This window comes from Salvia hispanica, chromosome 1 (genome assembly GCF_023119035.1).
Source record: "Salvia hispanica cultivar TCC Black 2014 chromosome 1, UniMelb_Shisp_WGS_1.0, whole genome shotgun sequence".
NCBI lineage: Eukaryota > Viridiplantae > Streptophyta > Magnoliopsida > Lamiales > Lamiaceae > Salvia > Salvia hispanica.
The window spans coordinates 38,814,534-38,837,518 of record NC_062965.1 but is presented as its reverse complement, the minus strand read 5'-3'; the positions used below and the strand labels follow the sequence as shown (position 1 = coordinate 38,837,518).

The following is a 22,985-nucleotide window of genomic DNA, read 5'->3' as shown; positions in this document are numbered from 1 at the left end:
CCGTATAAAGTTGTCGGGCAAAATCACCCCTTCAGCCACGAGTCCGTGGATGATCAATTGGAACTCTTGAACTTGGATACTACAACATGTTCAGTACCTGCAGCATTATCGGTACTATACTTTTTCTCTAGGCTTTCCCACATCTCTTTGGATGTGGTTACAACAGAGTATACATTGTACAAGCTATCATCTAAAGCACTTAGAATGAAATTTTTTCAAAGATAATCTCCTTTGCGCCATGCTTCATAGTCCGAAAAGATATCGAGCCTCGTCTCTTGATCACTTGGCGCTGGTGGCTCGTTTTCCGTGAGGAAGTTGGCGACGCCCAATGTTGTCAAGTAGAACAATATCTTTTGGTACCACCTCTTGAAGTCAGATCCTCCAAATTTAGGTGGCTTCTCAGCGGGTGGCATCATTCTAGGTGCCAACGTTGCCGCACTTGGTCCATTAAGGAACCAATTTCGTTGCCCCCGAAGGAGCCAACAACATGGTTGGGTATAGAGCCCCCACCAGTCATGTTGGGCATAGATCCCATCATGGTCGCACTGGTCCCGAAGGAGCCAATACCCGTGCTTAACCCGAAGGTTCCAACACTCACATGAGACACGAAGGCCCCAGCAGTCGCGTGAGACTCGAAGGTCCCAGCATTCGTGTGAGGCCCGAAGGCCCCAACACTCGATCCATTAAAGGATCCAAAGGAACCACTAAAAGTGGAACCAACCGACCCACTCGAGGTGAATCCACCAGTGAGCCCATGGGTATTAGTATACATCCAAGGGGTTGTTGATGAAGATTGATAGAGCCCGAGAGTTGGCATCATCGTGGTGGATGCCATAGTGGAGGAAATGATGGCGGTGGTGGTGGCCAGAGTGATGGCAGCGGCAGTGTTGGATCCAGTCGACATCTCCAAGCAAAAGTATTAAAGTTTCGAAAGTATTTAGTTTAAGTTATGTCCAAATTCCTTCAAAGGCAATTTATATCTCGTCTTGCGATTGTTGGTTTCTGGATTTACAAGAGATAGACTAGTCGGGCGTAATACAACCCAAGAAGAAATACAACTGGAAAACTGAAATTACAACTTGAAAAATCGAAACAAATAAACCGTGAAAGAATTAGCCGAGTCGAGGAGGCCTACTTCCGCAAGACGAGATACGCCCCGGTAGTGCACTTCGGATTGGTGTTTCGTCCCCAAAGATAAAACGACTACGTCTCTGGTAAAGCAGCACCGCTATCAGCAGAGCTCCGGCGAACTGGATGGAGGAGAGGGCAGAGCTTTCGACAGAAAAACAATGCAGAGAGAAGAGAGAGTGTATGATGCAGAGTGCTATGCGGATTCTAGTTTCTGGTGTATAGAATGCTAGAATGACTAGCCTATTTATAGGCTTAGTCCACTGTAGGGGTCAACGCAGCCTTGATGGCATCAATGCTAGACCGTAACGGTCATCGGTTACGAGGCGTTACAAGCTTAGAGCTAGAGAGGTTGAACCTAGACGCTTCTAGATTCGATCATGACGTGGACTATCACGTGTCAGCCATGTTGGCTTCCCGCGTCATACTGACGAGGTGTCATTCCGCTTGGCTCGCTGACGTGGAGACGGTGGTGGTCTAAAAAGAATTAGACCCACTAGCCTTGGGTCGAGCCCAAGCACCAAGCCCACGACCAGGCCCAAAGAACAGCCTAAAGACCAATTGCTAAGATCCAAGGACAAGGACAAGGACATGGACACGGGCACGGGCACGCGCACGGGCGCGGGCTCGGGCTCGCGGCGGGGCCGGCGGCGGCGGCGCGCGCGTGTGGGCTCTACAACCCATCTTAGTCCACTATAATTATTACATGTAATAATCCTTCTTATTAAATACTAGTTTAATAAGGTTGTTACTTCCAATATGAGATAATTAACTCTCTTAATTATTCCCTAAGCTTCTCTCATAGCTCATTAAGTTTGCAATTTTGCACAACTTTAATCCATTATTTCTCACTCACCGAGAATCGGATTTGAGAAAATGAATATACCACGGTCATCTACTCCGAACGTATATCGACGCTATATCATTTAATTTCACAAAATTAAATGTCTCGTTGAAATTATAATTGGTCAAAGTCCATTGACCGGCATAGATTCCAACAACTTCAATTTTTAATCTTTATATTTTGAAATTTGTATTTTTTTAATGATGTAATTTTACGTTATATACTCCCTCCACAAAAGTATGTACTCTAACTCTTTTAGTCCGTCCCACAAGAATGTAAACTTTCTAATTTTGGAAATTATTTTCTTTTTGTTGAGGTGAGACTCATTCTCCACTAACAATACTTTAATTAGTTTTTCATTCTATCTCTCTCTTATTTTACTAATTGTTTATTAAAACTGATGCCCAACCAAAAGTGTGTACTTGAATTGGATGCAAAATTGAGATAATTTAACGATTTTTCCACACCACAATCGACGAATACATTATTTTGTGGGTGTATTCTCTTTGGCATCATAACAAGCATGGCTGCCACCAAGATTAAATTGGTCCAAAGTGGAAGGTAATTTATTGATTTCACTTATTCTAAATATTGAATAGACGTTTAAACAATCATCGAGAAAAAAATGGTCAGACTAAAACAATAAATAGTACATACTCTCGTGGGACGGATAGAGTATTGTTTACTTGTATTTCAATTTTTCGACTAAACCAATAAATAGTGTAAACTAATGTGAGAGGTGTGGGAAATGACATCCCATTTTGGGAGTCGTGGCATGTAGTAGAAAAACATATTTACAGACATGGCCTGTAGTAGAAAAACATGATAAAGTAGGAGAGAATGAGAAAAAAAGTAGTTGAACAATGTAATGGGTGGTGGGACCCCTAAATGATAAAGTAAAAGAGAAGGAGAAAATTTTTCCATAAATAGATATGGACTATTTTTATGGGACGGACGAAAAAAGAATACTCAGCCTATTTCTATGAGACTGTGGAGTATATAATACTCACTCCGTACAAATAAATATAAGTACATTTGGGACGACAAGGGAATTTAATGCATAATTGGTAAAATAAAAGACATAAGAAGACGAAAGGTTGAAATAATGTTAGTGGATAGTGATACCCACATTATTATTAATGTTTAATGATAGACATAAGTTAATAAATTGATGTATATGGGTATTGAATCTGGAAAACATTCCACAAATGGAAATGAGATATTTTTACGGGACAGACAAAAAAGAAAGGTGTCCTTATTTTTATGGTACGAGGGAATATATTGTGTCACTGTACACAATATATGTGACTATAATGTGCAAAATATATGTATATGATTACGAATATACTCCAGATATACGTGTGTCAGGCCTCATATACAGATTACAAATATACTCCCGATAAACTCATCTGAACTTGGTGGCGGGTTGTCGTGGCCCGTGGCGTCTGTGGTGGCAGCAGGTGTATCAAGATTGCTCTTTCTAAGAATACAAAGTTTGGTTGAATCGCAACTATGGGAGGATTTAAGAAGCGGGAAAGAAAGGGGAAACAATCAATTGGGCGCGAAATATAAATCAACCTTGGGAAATTCAACCATTCAAATAGAGTATCCAATCTCAATAGTTCAACAACTGAAAGAAATAATATTCAATGATATCAAAAGATAAATGAAACAACGTTCAACTGAAGCATTCGAGAGTAGAATAATGTCATGTATGAAGACACGACATATTCTGAACATTTGATAGGCTTCTTCTTCACTTTTATGCTCAACACACATCGCGTTCGTCACAACTCCACCTACACATAGGGAACAGACATGCAGGGCTGAGTACTTGATACACTCAATGGACTTATGCCGAAAACCTAAAATTATTTATCATGTCTCCATTGGGTGACAACGGGGTTTTAACTTAAGAAAATCCCCGAGGCACTAAAATCTTTTCCATCATAAAACTTGGTTGTGCAACCAGCTATCATCATCATTATCAATCCATATCTAGACCATGAATAACAGGTAATGTGGCCCAAGTCACAAGACCGGTCAACTCGAAAGATGACGCACGATCTCCCATAGGTGTACACCAGTCTGAGTAGGGTTTGCGACCCTACTAGGACCCGAATTCGATTAACCATAGATGTAAAAAGCCACATCACATAGTTCCATAGAGAGAACAAAAATATGGCATGACATATATACATCACATCAACTTTCACATTAAAACAAACTTAGGACATAGTCCATATTTTAAAAAAAGCCCACCTCGTTTGCTTATTTTCTCAACTCGACTTTTCATTCCGACTTTAAAATAACGTGCAAGAAAATCACCTTTTAAAAAGAACATAACATGCAAAACAAAAATTAGACTTTGGAAAAATAATCTAATTTAAAAACAAAGAATTCATCTTATATGATATTCATTTTACCCTTTGATCTTTCTTAGGAAATTTTGAAATTTTCCATAACTTTAAAATGTTGTCTTTATCTCCCTTCGATATTTTGCGGCCGGCCGGTGGCCATTTGAGCTCCCAAAACACTACTCCTTCGATTCCTTTTCTTTCTTGAATTTTATTCGTAATCCACGAATTAAAACTCCAGCCCAACACAACCGAAATAGCCCAAACTTATTAATTCCAATCACAAGCCCTTTGTTTTCCTTTGGCCCAATAAACAATTTAAACTCCCCATCCTTGTCCAAAAAGGATTTCGAAAACTGTACGCTACGCCTCCACTCTTATTCTCCAAATCTGCACTCTCCATCTAACTCTCTCGACAAAACGCCCAAAACAGAGTAATCTACAAAATAGGACCTCTCTCAACTCTCTGTCGTGGGAGTTACAAAACTGATGTCTTGGAGGAGCTAAAAAAGAATTAGATCGATGAAGACCACTTTGGGCTTCCCATGTGGCTTCAAAAAGAATTACTCCCTTCGTCCCCGATTAAGAGTTATACTTTTCCATTTCGGTCCGTCCCTAATTGAGAGTCACACTTCATTTTTTATCATAAATAGTAAGTAGGTCCCACATTCCACTAACTCAATTCACTCACATTTTATTATAAAACCAATAGAGTAAAGGCCAAATGCGGTCCCTAACATATGGCCGTTTTATCAATTTGGTCCTTAACATTATCTTTTTGATTATTTGGTCCCTCACAAATAAACTCGGACCCGAATCGGTCCTCACTTAACAGAACCGTTTATTTTACACTGTCAACGTTATTTAAAATAAAAACATTAATTAAAATGGTAGACGCCGGAGAGATTATCGTCGCTATTTCTTCGGTAGACTCCTTGCTGCTGCTCCTCCAGCGTCAGCCGCTGCAGATCCTGAATCTGCTTCTGGATCGGATCCATCGCAATTGACCGCTCATCCAGTGCTTGAAGGAACACCGGATCCTCCATCTTCGGAGCTCTCCCCCTCATCCTCATATGTTGCTGAATCGGCGGTTGCGGCGCCATTGCATTCACTTTCTCAAATCGGCGGTTGCGGCTGCGCAGTGACAATTGGCGCATAATTCAACGCCTCCACGAACCTCTCCTTCTCCGATTTAACATCATCGGAGCCGAAGCTCCTAGTCGACGAGCTCAAGCTCTGATTCAGTGTCGGAAAAATGAAAATCCTAAGGCGCGTCGGCTTCGGCAAAATCCAGTACAGCCGCTCATACTCGTGCATCATGTGCTCCAGATCGTCGTCGTTCGTGACGAAAATCAACGCGTCGAGATCTTCCCCGGGAGCTGGTACTTGAACGAGATGCTCTCGCAATCGCAGAGCGCGGTGAGCTTGGGGAGCAGAGAGCTGAATTTGATGCTGCAATCCACGGTGAGGATCTTCGTCTCGCCTCCGATGTACGAGAGTTGGTTATCGTGAGGGCGCGGGTGGATCTTCCCGCCGTAGCTGCACATGAACTTGACCTTGTAATTCGGCGGCGACTGATTCCCCTGAGAATCCTCCCACGGCGGCGGATTCTCGAAGTCGATCTCGCGAGAGCGGGAGAGGAGTCGCCAGATCTATTTTTTTATATTTTTTGATATAATTAAAAATATTAATTAAAATAGTTGACCGTTAGTTTTAGACGGTTCTGTTAAGTGAGGACCGATTCGGATCCAAGTTTATTTGTGAGTGACCATATAATCAAAAAAGATAATGTTAAGGACCAAATTTAAAAAATGGTCATATATTAGGGACCACATTTGACCTTTACTCAAACCAATATAAAAAAATGAGTCTCACATTCCACTAACTTTTTCAACCAACTTTTCTTTACATTTCTTAAAACTCGTGCCGGTCAAAGTGTGACTCCTAATCGGAGACGGAGGGGGTAATTTGGATCAATAAAACAATTTATTTTCAAATTTGTCAATACTTATGCCCGATTTTTATTTTTTTTCTTAATGGCTATTTGAAGATTATAATATTGCTTATTTTCATATTTATGCAATAGTGTGTTTATAAATAATACACTATTTTGAGTTGAGTTTTGTATATTTACTTAATTTATTAGATCATTGATGAATGAATATTATAGTTTCATATTAATAAAATACATTCAAGTTATCATCACTATACAATCGGTATTGATAATACGTATATATAATAAATTAATTAAACTAAATATAAAATTTAGATTTTTGATATGTTTCCAAACACGGGAAAGTAAAACAGTTGGGAATCATATTAATGGAAATTTACTTTTCCAACAAACAAGCACAGCCCTGGAGTTGCATACTCTGTTGCGAGAACAAATAAATGGTTGTGAATTTTGAGAAATTGTTTTTGGGGCTTAAATGAAATGAAAAGTTGAGGCAGTTGAATCCGCAAATACAGGTTGATGTTCATACATGTCCCAATGAGTAACTGCATCAGTAAGGAAGATGGTTTTGTGGAGTAGGGATTGAACTCGCTATACTAATATCAAACCATATAGTTGTTATAAGATCATCCATTGGTGAAAACATGGTCCTTGTACATAAGCCTTACCTGTTTGAGCTTCTTGGACTGTTCCTGAATGAGGGTGGCCGTGGAGGGGCTCCGGTTCAAGACGATCCCATATCCATCTCCAAGATTCTCCACCCCTTCACTAATGAGTTGCCAGAACAAGCCCCCCGCAGCCGCTCCTCCTCTTCTCGCAGATGAGTAGATGGCTCCATAAACAGCAGCCATCACCTCATCTCTCGCGCTAGTCCTGTACCCGGGATCCTTTGACGACTTCCCAAACTCTGCAAACAAAAGTGGCTTCTGGATTTTCGTCTCCGCATCCTTGATGTGGCTACTCAGCCACTCATCCAAGAAGAGAAGCTGCTCTTCATCGCTTTCCCCCGTCAACCTGCCCATCCCACAATTCTAGTTAAAATGATTTGAGAAGTACTTCCTCTGTCCCAAGAAAGTTGAGTTGCTACTCGTTTTGAAAAAATCGTAATAAATAGTTAAAGTGGATGAATAGTAAAGTAAAAGCAAAAATAGTATAAAGAAAAGTAAAGTATTCTCCATATTATCCTCGCATTTACTTTACTATTCATCCACTTTAACGATTTTTTCAATGAATAGCGACTCAAATTTCTTGGGACAGAGGGAGTAACACATTTGATGATATATTGGCCAACCTACCATTGGTCGGGATAAGAGTGCACGGTGGCAAAGTCTATCTCTGCAATCTGGTTGTTTCTCAAGAAATCTGTTCCAACTTCAAAATGTGGATTCTTTTTATTGTGATGGTAGAATCCTTCTAGCCCTGCTTCAAGCAAGTGCTTGCTATCTATGGATTTCAAATACGAGGCCATCTCTTCTATCCATGCCTGAATAGTGTTCCCAGATTGATCAGTTGGGCATCTTGGCTCATTCATGAGCTCCCATGCCATTATAGTTGGATCATCCTTGTAAGCAATCCCACTTATGCTGTTTTTTCTTGTTAGAACAGCCTAGCACAATCAACATTCATTTATTCTACCACTAATAAATAATCAGAGCTTGTAAAAGAGAAGAAGAAATCATACTTTGATGTGGTTTTTGTAGTAGCCTTTCACAACTGAGTTTGTGAAGAAATCATCATCAGAAATAATGTTTTGGCCTTCATTTCTTGCCCAGTTAACATACTGTTGCTTTCCTCCAGTATAATTGTAGTTGTCCACTAAGCTCAAAATCAGCTTAATATTGTGCTTTCCAGCTTCAGATATCACATAATCCAGCCCCTGCACCATTAATTACACACCAAATAAGAAAATTCATCCCAAAATAGGCCCACATGGCTGGTTCTTTGCCAGACCACAACTTCGAGTCGGCTCCCAAACGTACTCGTTGTTCACGGCTTCCGCAAGCAACCATTACAATCGTTTGGGCTCTGAATGAAATTGAGTGCTAATGTTACAGACCAAATAGAAGACTTCTCTACTAGCCTAAAATAGTTCGTTTGGGCTCCCAATGAAAGTGAGTGCAAATGTTACACAGACCAAATAGAAGACTTCATCTACCAACCTAAAATGTTACACAGACCAAATAGAAGACTTCATCTACCAACCTAAAATATTTCATATTGGTGGTGTTTGGTTTCCGAGATAAATTAGTAATATCTCCGTCTGTCTCACCTAAAATAACTCATTACATAAAATAGAAAATCATTTATCTCTATTTTATTTTCTCTCTAACTAACATATAAAATAAAACTGCATAAAATCTCGTGTTACCGAAAGGAGTATCTTCCTTCAAGACGGAGGGATGAACAACAGTATAATTTAGTATTTCAATCTCACCGAAAGAAGGAGTATCTTCCTTATAAAGGAGAGTATAATTTAGTATTTCAATCTCATGAACCAAATGCAATATAGTATATTTAAACTAAGATATAATCTTGCAAACTAAACCGGCTTGGTATATAAACCTCACACCAATTACTTTCACAACCGATGTGAGAGTGGGAGACATTGAGTTTTAATTAAACACTCTTCTCTGTATCTCTGTATTAGAGACTGACTGACCTGAAACATGTTGTCATTGTAAGAGCCAGGGGAAGACTGAAGAGGGGAGTCTCCACCATCTCTGAAAGCCCAAGTTCTTGCAATTGAGAGGCTGTGATTGGAAGCCTCTTCAAATGTGGATGAAATTTTGTTTCTCTGAGAGGGGTCGGATGCGACATACATCAACCAGTATGCGTTGAATCCGTTTCCGTAAAATGGATTCCCGTTTAGGATGAAATGCTCTCTCTCTACTTTCATGAATCCATCATTTTCTGCACTCACCTCACTCATCACCAAAATAATCAGAAACAACTTACAGATATTCTTCTTCATCATTTTCATTTTTATGGTAACTGCTTTCTTCTTCAGTTTTTATCCTCTCCTTGTTGTATCCGTGATTTTTGGACTGTGCGGTGGTCAAAAGCTATATCACCGCCTCAAAACAATAAACAAATTTTTAATTAAATATAAAACTAATACTTAAATGGGGGAGTGATCAATTGTTAACTCATCATTTAATTGCTAATTACAACTAATTTAAGGCCATATGATTTTAAAAAACGTGTGATCTACAATTTTCCATGTGTAATTTTCGTTTTTATTAATTAAATCGAAAAAATTATAAAAAAAAAAGCCAAATTAATGGTTTTAGATGAAAATGTCAATATAGTGTTTCGAAAATATCAGCACAATGCTTTGAGAATGTCAACAAAATTTTAGGATTGACATTGTATGCTTTATATTGACATATTATCTTAGCTGTATTGACATTAGCTTGTATATGAAAAATACGAAAATTTTAGATTTTTTTTTTCAAATTTTGACGTCGGAACATATGCATGTAGTATATCGTTGGAATCCTTATAAAATTATCTTTAATTTGATATATGTTATATGAATTTAAAGTTTTGGGATTTCTTTTAAAAGTTAGTTATAACTAACTTGACATTAATACCACTATTTATTTTTATTGGAATTAATCCTATAGCCTTATTGACGTTTTTTATTGATCGTATTGACATTTTGTGGTTAATGATCTAGGCCTTTAATTTGAATATCTAATGGCTATTATTGAGTTGTAGTTAGCAATTAATCATTGAGTTAGCAATATAACACTCCCCTACTTAAATGAATCTCACATTTCACTCACTTTTCTCTTTATTTTTCTTCACAAAGTCGAGCAATTTATGGTACAATCAAAATTGCTCTTTAAATGATGGACGGAGAGAGTAATCATAATGTTTAATTGGTAAAGTCTGAGATTGATAAGAAAAAGTAGGAGGGGTGAAAAAGATAGTGGAATGAGTGTTAATGGACTATGGAATCCACATTATAAATGATGTATAAGAATATTATTTGTTGAAAAACTTTCTAGATTTTATCTAATTTTGAGGGACGATCCAAAATGATAAAACTATTCTATTTTTTTGTGATGTGGGAGAGTAAACATAGTCTATTTTTAAATAAAACGACGTTGCTTGGTTGAAAACATTAACAATATATTCATTTATTGTATAAGATTGTGTGGGATATTTGCAAATAGATCCAAACTCATTTATTGGTTGATTTTGAAAGTTATGGGATGGATTTTAACCAATTTTCATAATTATTTATTTGTTATCAGACTTTTTTATTAATATTCTTTCTATACACAACTAATAGGTTGTTAATAGTTTTATTAATATATCACATGAATTTTAATGAAAATTTAATAAAGTAGAAGAGAGAGAAATAAACGGTATTGTTAATGAGAATGTGACCCACAAAAAGAGCGAAAGTTACCACGTGTCGAACTGACTAATTTTGTGCACATCGTAAAATGGAAAATATATGACTTACTTATGGACGAATGAAGTATTACAAAATGCCAAACCAGTATCGACCCAACACTGTGAATTTCGGTTATCGATTAACTAATAATCGATAAGTTCTGAATCGGTTCTCGATTAACCAAATAATCGAGAACCGTTACCTACCCCTACCTGCTGCCACGATATCCCTCCAAGTCTTGTTGTGGTCTTGCATTCTACAGTAGCATTCAAAGTTGCACAAGGAAGATCTTGTGATTGGCAAACTCCATCCACACTCTCTAGGACAGTAGGTACTATTTCATTGGTGATAATATAACTACACAGAGAGATCATCATCACATGTTCAACGTTCCTTAACAGCCACCCTTGTTTTATCACTTTGATCTTTCCTTGAGCCACTCCTAATATCCCCCCTTAATCCTAGTGTGGAGTGCATAGAAACTCCAAGTTTGTTGCGCAATCTCACATAGGATTGACTACTCAGTGGCTTGGTAAGAATATCCGCAATTTGATTACATGACTTAACTCAATTTCTTTAGCAAAGACTTTATCTCGAACAAAATGAACATTGAGTTCTATATGCTTAGATCTCGCGTGCAAAACATGGTTTGAAGCTATAGCAATTGCCCTGAGATTATCCACCTATACCACAAATGCAGTTTCCCTTTTAATCTTCAGTCCGTCAAGTAAAGAATGTAGCCAAGTGATCTTTGATATCATAAACAAAAGCAAACAAATTCACATCGAAGAAAAACAAGAGAGTAGATTGATAGTGAAATGACCTTTGCATTCAAAATCAATGAGTCGTTGCATCACTTGCTATTCATATATATCCATACAAATGGAAAGATCTAGTCCAACAAACTAATCAAGCTCTTGCTGCCACGATATCTCTCCAAGTCTTGTTATGGTACTGCATTCCACATGTAGCCTTCACAACTGCACAAGGAGGATCTTGTGCTTGACACACTCCTTCCACACTCTTTTTAGGACTGTAGGCACTATTCCACTGGTGATAATAGCCAACTAGAGTGATCCTCGTCACCATGTTCCTTGACAACCACTCTTGTTTTGTCACTTTTATCTTTCCTTGAACCACTCCTAGTACCCCTCTCCACATGCCACGTAGCCTTAACGTGTGGTGCTCGAACATGCATATGATCCATCCCAATGATCTGCCTCCAATGTCGCTCCGATGCAATTTCATCCCGATAGACGGTACCGCTCGATGCATCCGGCGCCATTGAGGATCATTTCTTCGTATTCCTTATTTTTCTTATCATAATTTTCTAACAAAAGTGTGGATGCTTAAAACTTACACGTTGAATTGAGGACCACAATCATATAGCTAGTTATTCTATTTTTGTCGAAATTTCCACTAATATTTTGTTAGAGTTTGTATACTAGAAATCACGTTTCGAGTGATTGAATACTGTAAAACTCTTATTTTATTTTCCAATGAATAAAACAGATTATTTTTGTCATAATGTTGTTATGTTTTACATTTAATGGATGTTACCTAGTATTCTAGTAAGATCACCCCACACCGATATTAGAGTACAGTTCGGGAACCAGAGAGAAGATTTGTGGTCTAGTACTTAAAGCTACACGTGGAGAAGTCGCTAGCCATCTTCAATTCTTTGGAGAATTAATTAGGTATTATTCTACTCCGTAGAAAAGCATGTTTTAGGTTTTCAATATTCTTAAAGCATGATTAATTCAAGTTATGAGCATGATACATGTGATAATTACGCGAATAGATTTTGTCTAAATAATCTGCTAAATAGATCTGATTATTATGTGATTTATTTACATGCTCTTCCGCTGCGTGAACCAACATATTTATCATAACTATTAGTACTCCCTTCGTCCTAGTTAAGATGATCTCTTTCTTTTTTGCGCGTGTTTTGAGAAAATGATAATAAAATAGTTAAAGTAGAGAGAAAGTAAAATAAGAGAGAATAATATAGAGAATAATCTTTTTTATATTATTTTTTCTTTATTTTAATTATTTATTATTATTTTTTTAAAACACATGCGAAAAAGAAAGAAGTCATTTTAACTAGACACAAATGGAGTAATTAATAGTAGCAATAGTAAGCACAACCATAAAATTAGTATGGTTTCATCATGGTAGGATATAGCCCAATAATAATGAGTTAAAATGATTGCCCAAACCCCAAATGTCTTGAAGGAAAAGAAAGCTTCCTCCCTCTGAATCCTGATAGTATTTGCAAATCGGAATCCGCATTTCTGCAAATTTGCAAAAGCCAATTCAATATGTTCAGGAACCAGTACGATACCGACGTCACCACTTGGTCGCCGGCGGGGCGGCTTTTCCAGATCGAGTACGCCATGGAGGCGGTGAAGCAGGGTTCTGCGGCGATAGGCCTCAGATCGAAGACGCACGTGGTGCTCGCCAGTGTCAACAAGGCCAGCTCCGAGCTCTCGTCTCACCAGAAGAAAATCTTCAAGGTTGACGACCACATCGGCGTCGCCATCGCCGGACTCACCGCCGACGGCAGGGTCCTCTCGCGTTATATGCGCAACGAGTGTATTAATTACTCCTACACATACGAGTCACCTCTCCCCGTCGGTCGCCTCGTTGTTCAGCTCGCTGACAAGGCTCAGGTTTTGATTGAACCCTAAACTCTTCTGTTTTCTCGCTATTCCTATCTAGATCATTTTGTGATTGAGAGTTAGGTTTCGAGAATTGGTACTCGTAGTTAGGGGAGGGCAAAACCTAATTAGAATTCTCCAATTGCTTTATTTTCTACCATTTTCTTCTTTTTTGTATTTTCAATGGTTGTTTGTTTTTGTGAAAATGTTGAAATTTGGTATCTTAAGAGTTATGTAGTTCGGTTAGAGCAGGATCTACACGCAATTTGGCATTGGGCATAAGGAGGTGTGGTAACTATGCCAGAGAAGACCAATATAGATATACATAGTCTGCAGCACATAAAGTTTATATGGAGAGGGGCACTGCAATTGGGATTAGGAGCTCTGTTGTATTCTTTTAGAGAATAAATATGATATATTTGGATAGTTTTCCTGAAGGAATACAAGACTGTGTGGCTGAAGCTAGCTGTGGTGGAGATATTGAGAGACGGAAGACACACATAATTGGGAAGGTCTAGAAGAATTCTCCTTTGTGCTTGGCATTTGAAGTTAACTAGATTATGGATGTTATTATAGAGATGGTTTAAAAACACCAAATGTTCTTGCCATAGGGTTGGTTGCATTGTTGCTAAGCATAGTGATTATTGGCAGTTGGAACAAAACAATGCAATCATGGTTCTTGATTGAAGCTCGTATGATAAAAATTATGCAATACAAGGAATTAGTCAATTACAAGGTTGGTCCATTTGTTCTTATCATCAAATAAGTTCACATTTGCAATAAGGGCAGATTTTTTCAATTTTTGAGATGACACAAGGTGCTAGCTAGGTGTAATACCTAATGGAGACACCCTGGCGGGTTTATGTTTGGCCAGCCTAGATTAGGTGGAGGCTACTTGGAATAGATTAGAGGTAGCCACGTGATGTAGCCCATGGTTCCGTGTTTCAAGATCCAATCAAAGTCAAGCATAGATTAATTCTAGAGGTCTTGCATGGATTAATTTAAGAAGTTTTGGCTCAAGAGTTGTCCAAGAGACCATTTGGAGAACATGATCACAACAGCCCAAGTTACATTCATTTATCTTTCATAGTTGAATTGGATAAGTAGTTGGAAAGTTTGACCTTATTTGATTTGTTTTCCTCCTAGGATTAGGTTTGAAAGACCTTTATATCATCAATCAAATTGTTATTTTTGAATCTCTTTGGTTCTCTCTCAAATTTTCTGTTCATTGAGAAATTTAGCTTACTTGTCAACAATGTTATTTATGTATGTCTGTTGATCAAAGAACCACCACAATGTTATGGTGGTCTGCATGGCGGAATATGACAGTCTTTGTCGTTCCATTATTGGTTTAATCTTGTTTCAGAGTAGGTGCGTCAACATATAAGATCTGATAGCAGAACCAAAGCAATAGATCTTATTAATTCAACTTAGAAAAGTTGGTCGACAGGTAAAGCTTGGTACACTCGGTACACGTAACGTAAAGATGATTATAGCTACTCTCTCTGACAAATAATTTGATTGTAAGCAGCTAATAAGATTCAGCTTCTATATAGGCCTTGGCCTGCCATGTAAGTAAATCTTAGTATCCTACCATACGTTTCTTATATTTAGTCATCAGGGTAGCATACCCGCGGCTGATATGAATATTGGCTGTAAATTTTGATTCTGCATTTTTTATAAGTTGCTACTCCTATGTTTCGCACTCGTTTTGAAAAAATATAAATTAATTAAAGTGGAGATGGGTCTAAGTATTAAAATAGAGAGAGAAAGAAAGATGAATATTTTAATAGGAGTGAGAAAAAGTGGTTGAGTGTATTAATTGGAGAGATAAAATTTCCAAAAAAGGAAATGTGTCATCTTATTTGGGACAAACTAAAAAGGAAAACGTGACTATCTTAAATGGGATGGAGGGAGTATATTTTTTCTTGTCATGAAATGAATTTCTTGTTTCTTGGTAATTTATCTGACAAAGCGTGTTATTGTGAGTAGTTGCTGAAGTATTATCACCGAGGCTCTCAGAATCTCTTTTTACATGCGGTTTCCGAAGGTTTATATATTTATCTGCAAAAATGCAGGTATGCACCCAGCGCTCATGGAAGCGACCATATGGCGTTGGCCTGCTGGTCGGTGGTCTAGATGAATCTGGTGCTCATCTATACTACAACTGTCCAAGTGGAAATTACTTTGAGTATCAAGCATTTGCGATTGGATCTCGGTCACAGGCTGCCAAGACATACCTAGAACGTAAGTTTGAGAGCTTTATGGACTCATCACGAGAAAATCTGATCAAGGATGCTCTTTTTGCATTGAGGGAGACCCTGCAAGGCGAAAAAATGACTAGCTCAATCTGCACAATCTCCATACTGGGTGCTGGGGAGGCGTTTCACGTATTGGATCAAGAAACTGTGCAAAGACTGATCAATGAATTCGAGGTAGTTGGTGAAGAACCCCCTGCTGATGAGGCTGCTGCACCAGATGCTGAAGCTGCTCCTGAAGGAGCAGCCCCTGACCAAGGTGCGGCTGCGATGGATATCTGATTAAAGCCAAAATCTACTCTGTTTGCCTCTCTCTCTGTAGGAAATGAGTGTCGTGTCGTGTCGTGTTGCTGAATGCAACTCCGGCCTTGAGTAGAAATTGCTGGCTGGACTGCATACTCGTATTTTCTTCGCTAGCAATCACTGTGATTTGTGCCACTATATAAGTTTATCCCTACCCTTGCTTTCGTATTTGTATTTCTGATGAGTTGATGTTGGGATGGCATTACGTTTTCTAATCTTTGGCTTAATTTGAGCAAAATATACTATTGGTATGGCATCAATTCTACGTAGGTATAATGTTTATTGCGATACTATTGGTATGGAATCAATTCAATATAGGAGTGATGCTTGTTGTGAATTTCACTTGGGGTTCGTTTCATAGAATGATACTCGTAGGTTATAGCAAGTAAGAGGCTCGAGATTGGAAACATAGGCTGAAGTTAAGATGGTGAATAATACTCCCTCTGTCTCGTAAAGTGGTTTTAATTCGGGATGAGATTTTGTGTAGTGTTGTTTTGGAGTTAAGTGGAGAGGGAAAAAAATACATAATGATGTTTCTATTTTTGGACATGTGTCATGGGATATCCCAAAAGAAAATGTGTCGTATAGAGTAGGACGGAGACGGTATAAGGTTTTTAAATTGTTAGTTTGATAAATAAGATAATACTCACTTTGTCCCTACTCTAAGGACATATTTTCCCGTTTGAATGTCTCACTCTAAATGACATATTTCTTAAAATTGAAATATTATTCTTTCTACTTTTTTCTCTCTCTCTCACTCTTTATTTTATTAACTTGACTTACAAAACAACACTATATAAAATCTTGTGTTAAATAAAAAATATTCCACTTAGAATGAGACTAGGAGTAATCAAGATTATGAAAAAAAAATCAGGTTAATTAAGTAATAGTAACTAATTAAGGTTCTCGTGTAGCGAAAATGAATTAAAAAAAATAAAAAAGTGATTCAATTAACAAGGAACAGGGAAGTAGTATCGATGGTCAATCATTTGAGTCAATTGTCTTTTCTCTTTTCTTCACGATTACTCTTTTATCACGTCTTCTTTCTTTTTTCCTTTTCAAATATTTTATCGTATATCACTCACTAATACTACTACACTTTTATAGATTAGTATCATTGGCGTCAAATTCATAAATTCCAAACTTAGATGGGTGGGGATCCTCTGCTATGCATTTTTGCACGGTTACAGAAATAAAAAAAATGGATCAAATATATAAACATATAAAAAATTATGAACAAACTTGGTTGTATTAGGAACAGCAAGGACTGTTGTGTAACAGATCCCAATCCAAACTAGATAAGGCAAACACTGCAAAAAGAGAAGCCCCATAGCATGATTGGAGAGGGGAGTCCTGTTAGTTTGTCCTTCCTTCCACCATTTAAAGAGTCATTTTAACTCGTCGCAGGTTTTAAGAAATTGTTTAACTTTGTGAAGAAAAAAAAGTAAAGAGAGAAAGTGAGTGGAATGTGGGACCCATTTAAAGTTTTAGTTTTATATTAGATTGTGAGTGTAAAAAGTTGGTGGGAGGTGGGATCCGCATACTAAAAGTGGAATAAAGTCAATAGTTCTATAAATCGTGGACAAACCAAAATGGCAAAAGGGTTCTTTAAATCATGGACGGATCTTAAATTGATAACAGACAACTATGTCAGCAACCTATGTTATGGATGTCAACACAAAGACATTTTTATATCATCTAAATTTAGTTGACATACGTATGTCTTCTGTATAGATGTCAACAGAAGACATATACAGATCACTTGGCATCTATAACATAGGTTGTTGACATAGTTGTTAGTTATAAATTTAAGATAGTTATCAACCGATCATATCCTTTGGAGGAGGTTCCTAATAATTATTTTTTTTTATATACAATTAATATTAATAATAGCAATAAATGATTAATTTATTTATTAAATCGGGCTGAAATCACGAGAGCGGCCAATCTGCGACTATTCCGTTTCCAAGTAGCCAAGCTTGAGCAAATGCACTTTGCCTTCGGAGATTTCTCACTAAACACTAATGCACCAACAATTTCACCTACTCCCCTCGTCCACTAATAAGTGTCTTATATTGCCATTTTCGTCCGTCCACCAATACTAGTCTAATTTACCTTTTACTATTTTTGGTAATAGACCCCACATTCCATTAACTTTATCTCAATCACATTTCATTATAAAACTAATTATATAAAAGTAGAACACATCTTCCACTAACATTTTCTTACTCACTTTGTATTACATTTCTTAAAACCCGTGTCCAGTCAAATATGGTCAAATATGACTACCACAATCGGATCGAGTATTTAATACTCCCTCTGTTCAATGCTAATAGATGTGTTTCATTTTCTGTACTCGTTCCACAATAAAAGTCATACTTTGTCATTTCAATCCATCCCACAATAAGAGTTAGATTTCACTTTTACCATAAATGGTAAGTAAGTTTCACATTCTACTAACTCACTTCACTCACATTTTATTATAAAATTAATATAAAAAAGTAGGCCCCATATTGCACTAACTTTTCCAACTCATATTTCAATCGGCAGCCTCAAAGGGCAATAACTATAAAGCCAAAAATTTCTACTGAAAGATATCATTGAACAGCCTTCTGCAATTTTCCGGGTAGGATGTTGTCTGGAAGGACGAGCTCTGGTGGAGTTTCGCGGACTACACCAATCATTGAGTCGTATTCCTCATCACGACGAGCAAACTTCTTGCGCAGCATCTTTTCAAACTCAATCTCATCAAAGGATTTGGCATTTTCAGCAGCATGAACCTTTGCTAGGTTGACATAGTTGGTTGCTGATTTGATGATGAATTAAATATCTTCTTCAGTAAGCTTTCTGATGAGCTTGGCTGGATTACCGGCCCAGACGTGTAAATATATGGGTTCCAAATTGTACGATCAAATCTCCAGCCCATTCAGGGTTGATCCAATATATACAAAGAAAAAACAAGACAAGGAAATTAGGAAAATTAAGGATATGAAAAAAATCAGTAAAGTTAAACGATAAGGGCAGGAGATTTAAAAGGTGAAACAACATTTTGCTATCTCAATCTCAAGCTTTCAAAAAATAGACACTTGATCATATCATGATCTGAGGATTCGTAGTTTTCTGTTAAAAAAAATTTGGAACTGAGCCCAAAACAGGCATCTATGATCCACTTGTTCTCACTCTTCTTCTATACAAAAATGAGTTGAGAGTCTAATGAAATAGAACTTGATTTTTCTAAAAGTTGGATAAAAAGGTACAAAACTAATGGGGGCAAAGACCTCCTATTTGAAAGCTGCTATCATGCTACGGAGCAAAGTACCAGTTATATCTCCAAAATTCAAATTATGAGGTCTCTTGGCTCAAATAGAGCTTGCTTTGTTCTACCAGAGTGAATTAAGAAAAAGAAGGGATAAGTGTTTGCTATTGTTTCATATATTCATTCAAGTGTATTTCATAGAGAGGAGAATACACACCTAAATAGGCTGAGAATCATGTACATATGGTATGATTTACCCTAGCTATAAATCAGGAAGAGATAATTTACAATTAATGTGAGATCATTCTAATTTAGTTCCTAATCTTGGTGTATCTTCCGTGATATCTTCCAACACCCCCCCTCAAGTTAAACAATGGGATCACCCATTTTTAACTTGCCCAATACTTCATGGAAGCTTCTTGAATCCACAGCCTTCGTAAGAATATCTGCTAACTGGTCTTTTGAACGAACAAATGGAAGGTCCACAATTCTAGCTTCTATATTCTCCTTGATGAAGTGGCGGTCTACTTCAACATGCTTCGTTCGATCATGTTGCACGGGATTTTCAGATATGCTTATTGCTGCCTTGTTGTCACAAAAGAGCTTGCATGGCTCCTTTGACATCAAGCCTAATTCTGTCATCAACTTCTTCAGCCATAGGATCTCTGTCAATCCACTTTTGATTCCACGAAACTCTGCTTTTGCACTTGATAGAGCTACTACCTTTTGCTTTTTACTTCGCCAAGTCACGAGATTTCCACCCACAAAGGTAAGATATCCTGCAGTCGATCTTCGATCATTTGGGTTCCCTGCCCAGTCCGCATCTGTGAACCCATGCACTTCTAAGTTCCCATGGTTTTCAAACAAAACTCCATGTCCCGGAGTCCCCTTCAAGTAACGCACAATTCTCAAAGCCGCTTCCCAGTGATCGACTTGTGGCTTATGCATAAACTGACTAACTATTCCCACTGCATAGGCAATATCTGGTCTAGTATGGGATAAATAGATAAGCTTACCCACCAGACATTGATATCTCGTTTGGTGCGTGAGTTCGGCTCCTTCATCTAGTCGAAGACCATGGTTCTGCATCATTGGAGTCTTTGCAGGCTTGCAATCTAGCATCCCTATTTCGGCCAAAAGATCCAAAACATACTTCCGTTGGCTTATAAATATCCCTTTCTTGGATCGCATCACTTCAATGCCCAGAAAATACTTTAAGAGACCCAAATCCTTCATCTCAAATTCAGAAAAAAGATTCTTCCTTAGCTGGCTTATCTCCTCCTCGTCATCTCCAGTAAGGATCATATCATCCACATAGATAATGAGACACGTGATCTTCCCTTCTTTCTTCTTGAGAAACAGAGTATGATCTGAATTACTCTGTTGGTATCCATATTTCTTCATTACTTCAGTAAACCTCCCAAACCATGCCCTCGGAGATTGTTTCAAACCATAAAGAGTCCTTCTCAGCTTACACACCTCTCCCGCCTTGAATTCCCCATCAAATCCTGGTGGAGCCTCCATATAGATTGGTTTAGTGAGTTCGCCATGCAGAAAGGCATTAGTCACGTCAAACTGATGTAGCGGCCAGTTCTTTGTTGCGGCAATAGAGAAAAGCACACGTATAGTACTCATTTTGGCCACTGGTGAGAAGGTCTCTGAATAATCGACTCCATAGGTTTGAGTATAGCCCTTTGCCACTAACCTCGCCTTGTAGCGCTCAATTGAACCGTCTGGCTTCCTCTTGATCGTGAATACCCAACGGCATCCTACTAGTCTAGACCCCTCGGGTCTCAGACACACTTCCCACGTTCTGCTTTTCATTAGTGCCTTCATTTCTACGAGCATTGCTTCCCTCCAATGTTTGATTTTCATTGCTTCTTCCGCAGTTCTGGGAATTTCCTCTTCATCATATAGAGCTGTTGTGAAGGCCCTTGCCATCTCCGTCAAATTTGCTTTAGCCAGATTCGCCACCGAATATCTACTCTTCTTCGAGATACGTTCTGGGCTGTACCTCTTGGGTGGGACGCCCCTTGTGGTTCGATAAGGGAGTATGTACTGTCCTGTATCTCCATCAATCGCAGCAGTCTCTACCGGTTCCAGTTCTGTCACAGAGTCATTAGGAATATTCGTACTATTGACTCCAGGTTCAGTAATTACCTCAGATATCACTGGAGGAGGACTATCGGGAGAAGGCGAGTGAGGAGGCTCCGCTGTTGACAAGACAGGCTCTGCGGCAGTACTAACTGTCTCTGTTGGTTCCGCGGCAGAGTTGCTTGGTGGTGACACAAACCAACTTAGAGGTCCACTCGTCCTATCAATAGTTCTACTCTCCCCCTGACTACTAAGGTTGGTGTAGTAATACTCACACTCAAGAAAGTTGCAATTCATAGTGGTTATTATCTTCCTAGAGGATGGATCAAAGCACCTATACCCCTTTTGGTTGATTCACCTATACCCCTTTTGGTTGATTCCATACCCCAAAAAAACACATTTTATGGCGCAAGCGGAAAATTTGGTTCTTTCGTGTTTTGGAACATGGACATACACGGAACACCCAAAAATTTTAAGTGGTAAGGTAAGTGGTTCAGGTACTTTGGCTAGGGAAGATAAAAGTTGTAAAGGAGTTTTCATGTTTAAAATTTTTGTTGGTAGACGGTTAACTAAATACACAGATGTAGCAACAGTCTCAGGCCATAAAAATTTTGGAACATTAGAATAAAAAACAAGGCACGAGTAATTTCCAAAATGATCCTATTTTTCCTTTCAGCTACTCCATTTTGTTCGGGGGTATATGGGCAAGAGGTTTGGTGAACTAACCCTTTATCCACGAAAAAATTTGACATTTCCCGATTTACAAACTCCCTCCCGTTGTCTGACCTAAGAATTTTAATGGTTGTCTGAAATTGAGTTTAAACCAGTTTGTAAAAAAGGACAAATTTTTCGTACACCTCAGATTTTTTTTTCAAAAAATATACCCACGTCATTCTCGAACAATCATCCACAAACAATAAAAAATATTTAAAACCATGATCACCAGTAACGGGTGCAGGACCCCAGACATCAGCATGTACCAAAGAAAAAAGACTCTTAACTCGAGTTTAAGATGATTTAAACGATTGTCTGTGGCTCTTGGCCAAAACACAAGATTCGCAATCAAAGTTCTTAAAATGAGAAAACTTAGGAAAAAGTAATTTAAAATAACCATGAGATGGGTGACCATAACGTCTATGCCTTGAGCGGGGCGAAAATTCGAAGAATTTCGAAAAATCGCGCTGGAAAATTGTGCCCAGGTGGCGGTCCGCCGCAGCTGTTCGGCGGTCGCCGCACGTCAAAGATGCTTTCCAGCGTTCAGGTGGCGGACCGCCGCAGAGCTTGCGGCGGTCGCCACGGAGAGGTCAGAACCTGCGAAAATTTTTGCAAAGCACAAAATTAAACCAAAACCAAAAATACTTAAAATTAAAGCAAAAATTGTTAAAACAAGGAAATAAATCGTCTCAAAAATATCCAAAAACATGGTACAAATGCTCATTTAAAGTCATCGAGCTTGACTTCTTCAATCTTGAGGAGGTGGAGGGAAACGGGCGCTAAGATCCTCGAAAGCTCCAACGAGGTACGTGATATCACTCCTCATTGTCTCTCGTTCCTCTCTAGCTTCGGCGGCCATCCTTCGGAGCTCTTCATATTGTTGACGCCGATGAACGTCTTCCAAACGTTGTTGCTCCCAAAATTCTTGCTCCGCCGTGCGCCAATCGCCTTGAGCCGTCCACCCTTGGCGGTTGTAGGCATTCTCCGCTTGTTGCTCCGCCCATCGATT

The 22,985-nt window shown here is 38.4% G+C and overlaps 2 protein-coding genes and 2 pseudogenes across 2 annotated transcripts; 1 reads left to right on the top strand and 3 right to left on the bottom strand.

The window, feature by feature from the left end:
* Positions 1 to 5,445: 5,445 nt before the first annotated feature.
* On the bottom strand, positions 5,446 to 6,814 carry LOC125196219 (annotated as a pseudogene).
* On the bottom strand, positions 6,760 to 9,314 carry LOC125202174 (mannan endo-1,4-beta-mannosidase 7-like). Its single transcript, XM_048100535.1, has 4 exons — positions 8,943 to 9,314; positions 7,965 to 8,159; positions 7,579 to 7,889; positions 6,760 to 7,297 (listed from the first exon to the last, which is right to left on the bottom strand). The coding sequence occupies exons 1-4, from the start codon at positions 9,261 to 9,263 to the stop codon at positions 6,910 to 6,912; spliced, it is 1,215 nt and encodes a 404-aa protein (XP_047956492.1). The 5' UTR covers positions 9,264 to 9,314; the 3' UTR covers positions 6,760 to 6,909.
* A 3,564-nt stretch (positions 9,315 to 12,878) lies between these two features.
* On the top strand, positions 12,879 to 16,172 carry LOC125202175 (proteasome subunit alpha type-1-A-like). Its single transcript, XM_048100536.1, has 2 exons — positions 12,879 to 13,363; positions 15,430 to 16,172. The coding sequence occupies exons 1-2, from the start codon at positions 13,013 to 13,015 to the stop codon at positions 15,889 to 15,891; spliced, it is 813 nt and encodes a 270-aa protein (XP_047956493.1). The 5' UTR covers positions 12,879 to 13,012; the 3' UTR covers positions 15,892 to 16,172.
* A 2,337-nt stretch (positions 16,173 to 18,509) lies between these two features.
* The window catches only part of LOC125196210, a 21,511-nt pseudogene continuing 17,035 nt past the window's right edge, over positions 18,510 to 22,985 (bottom strand).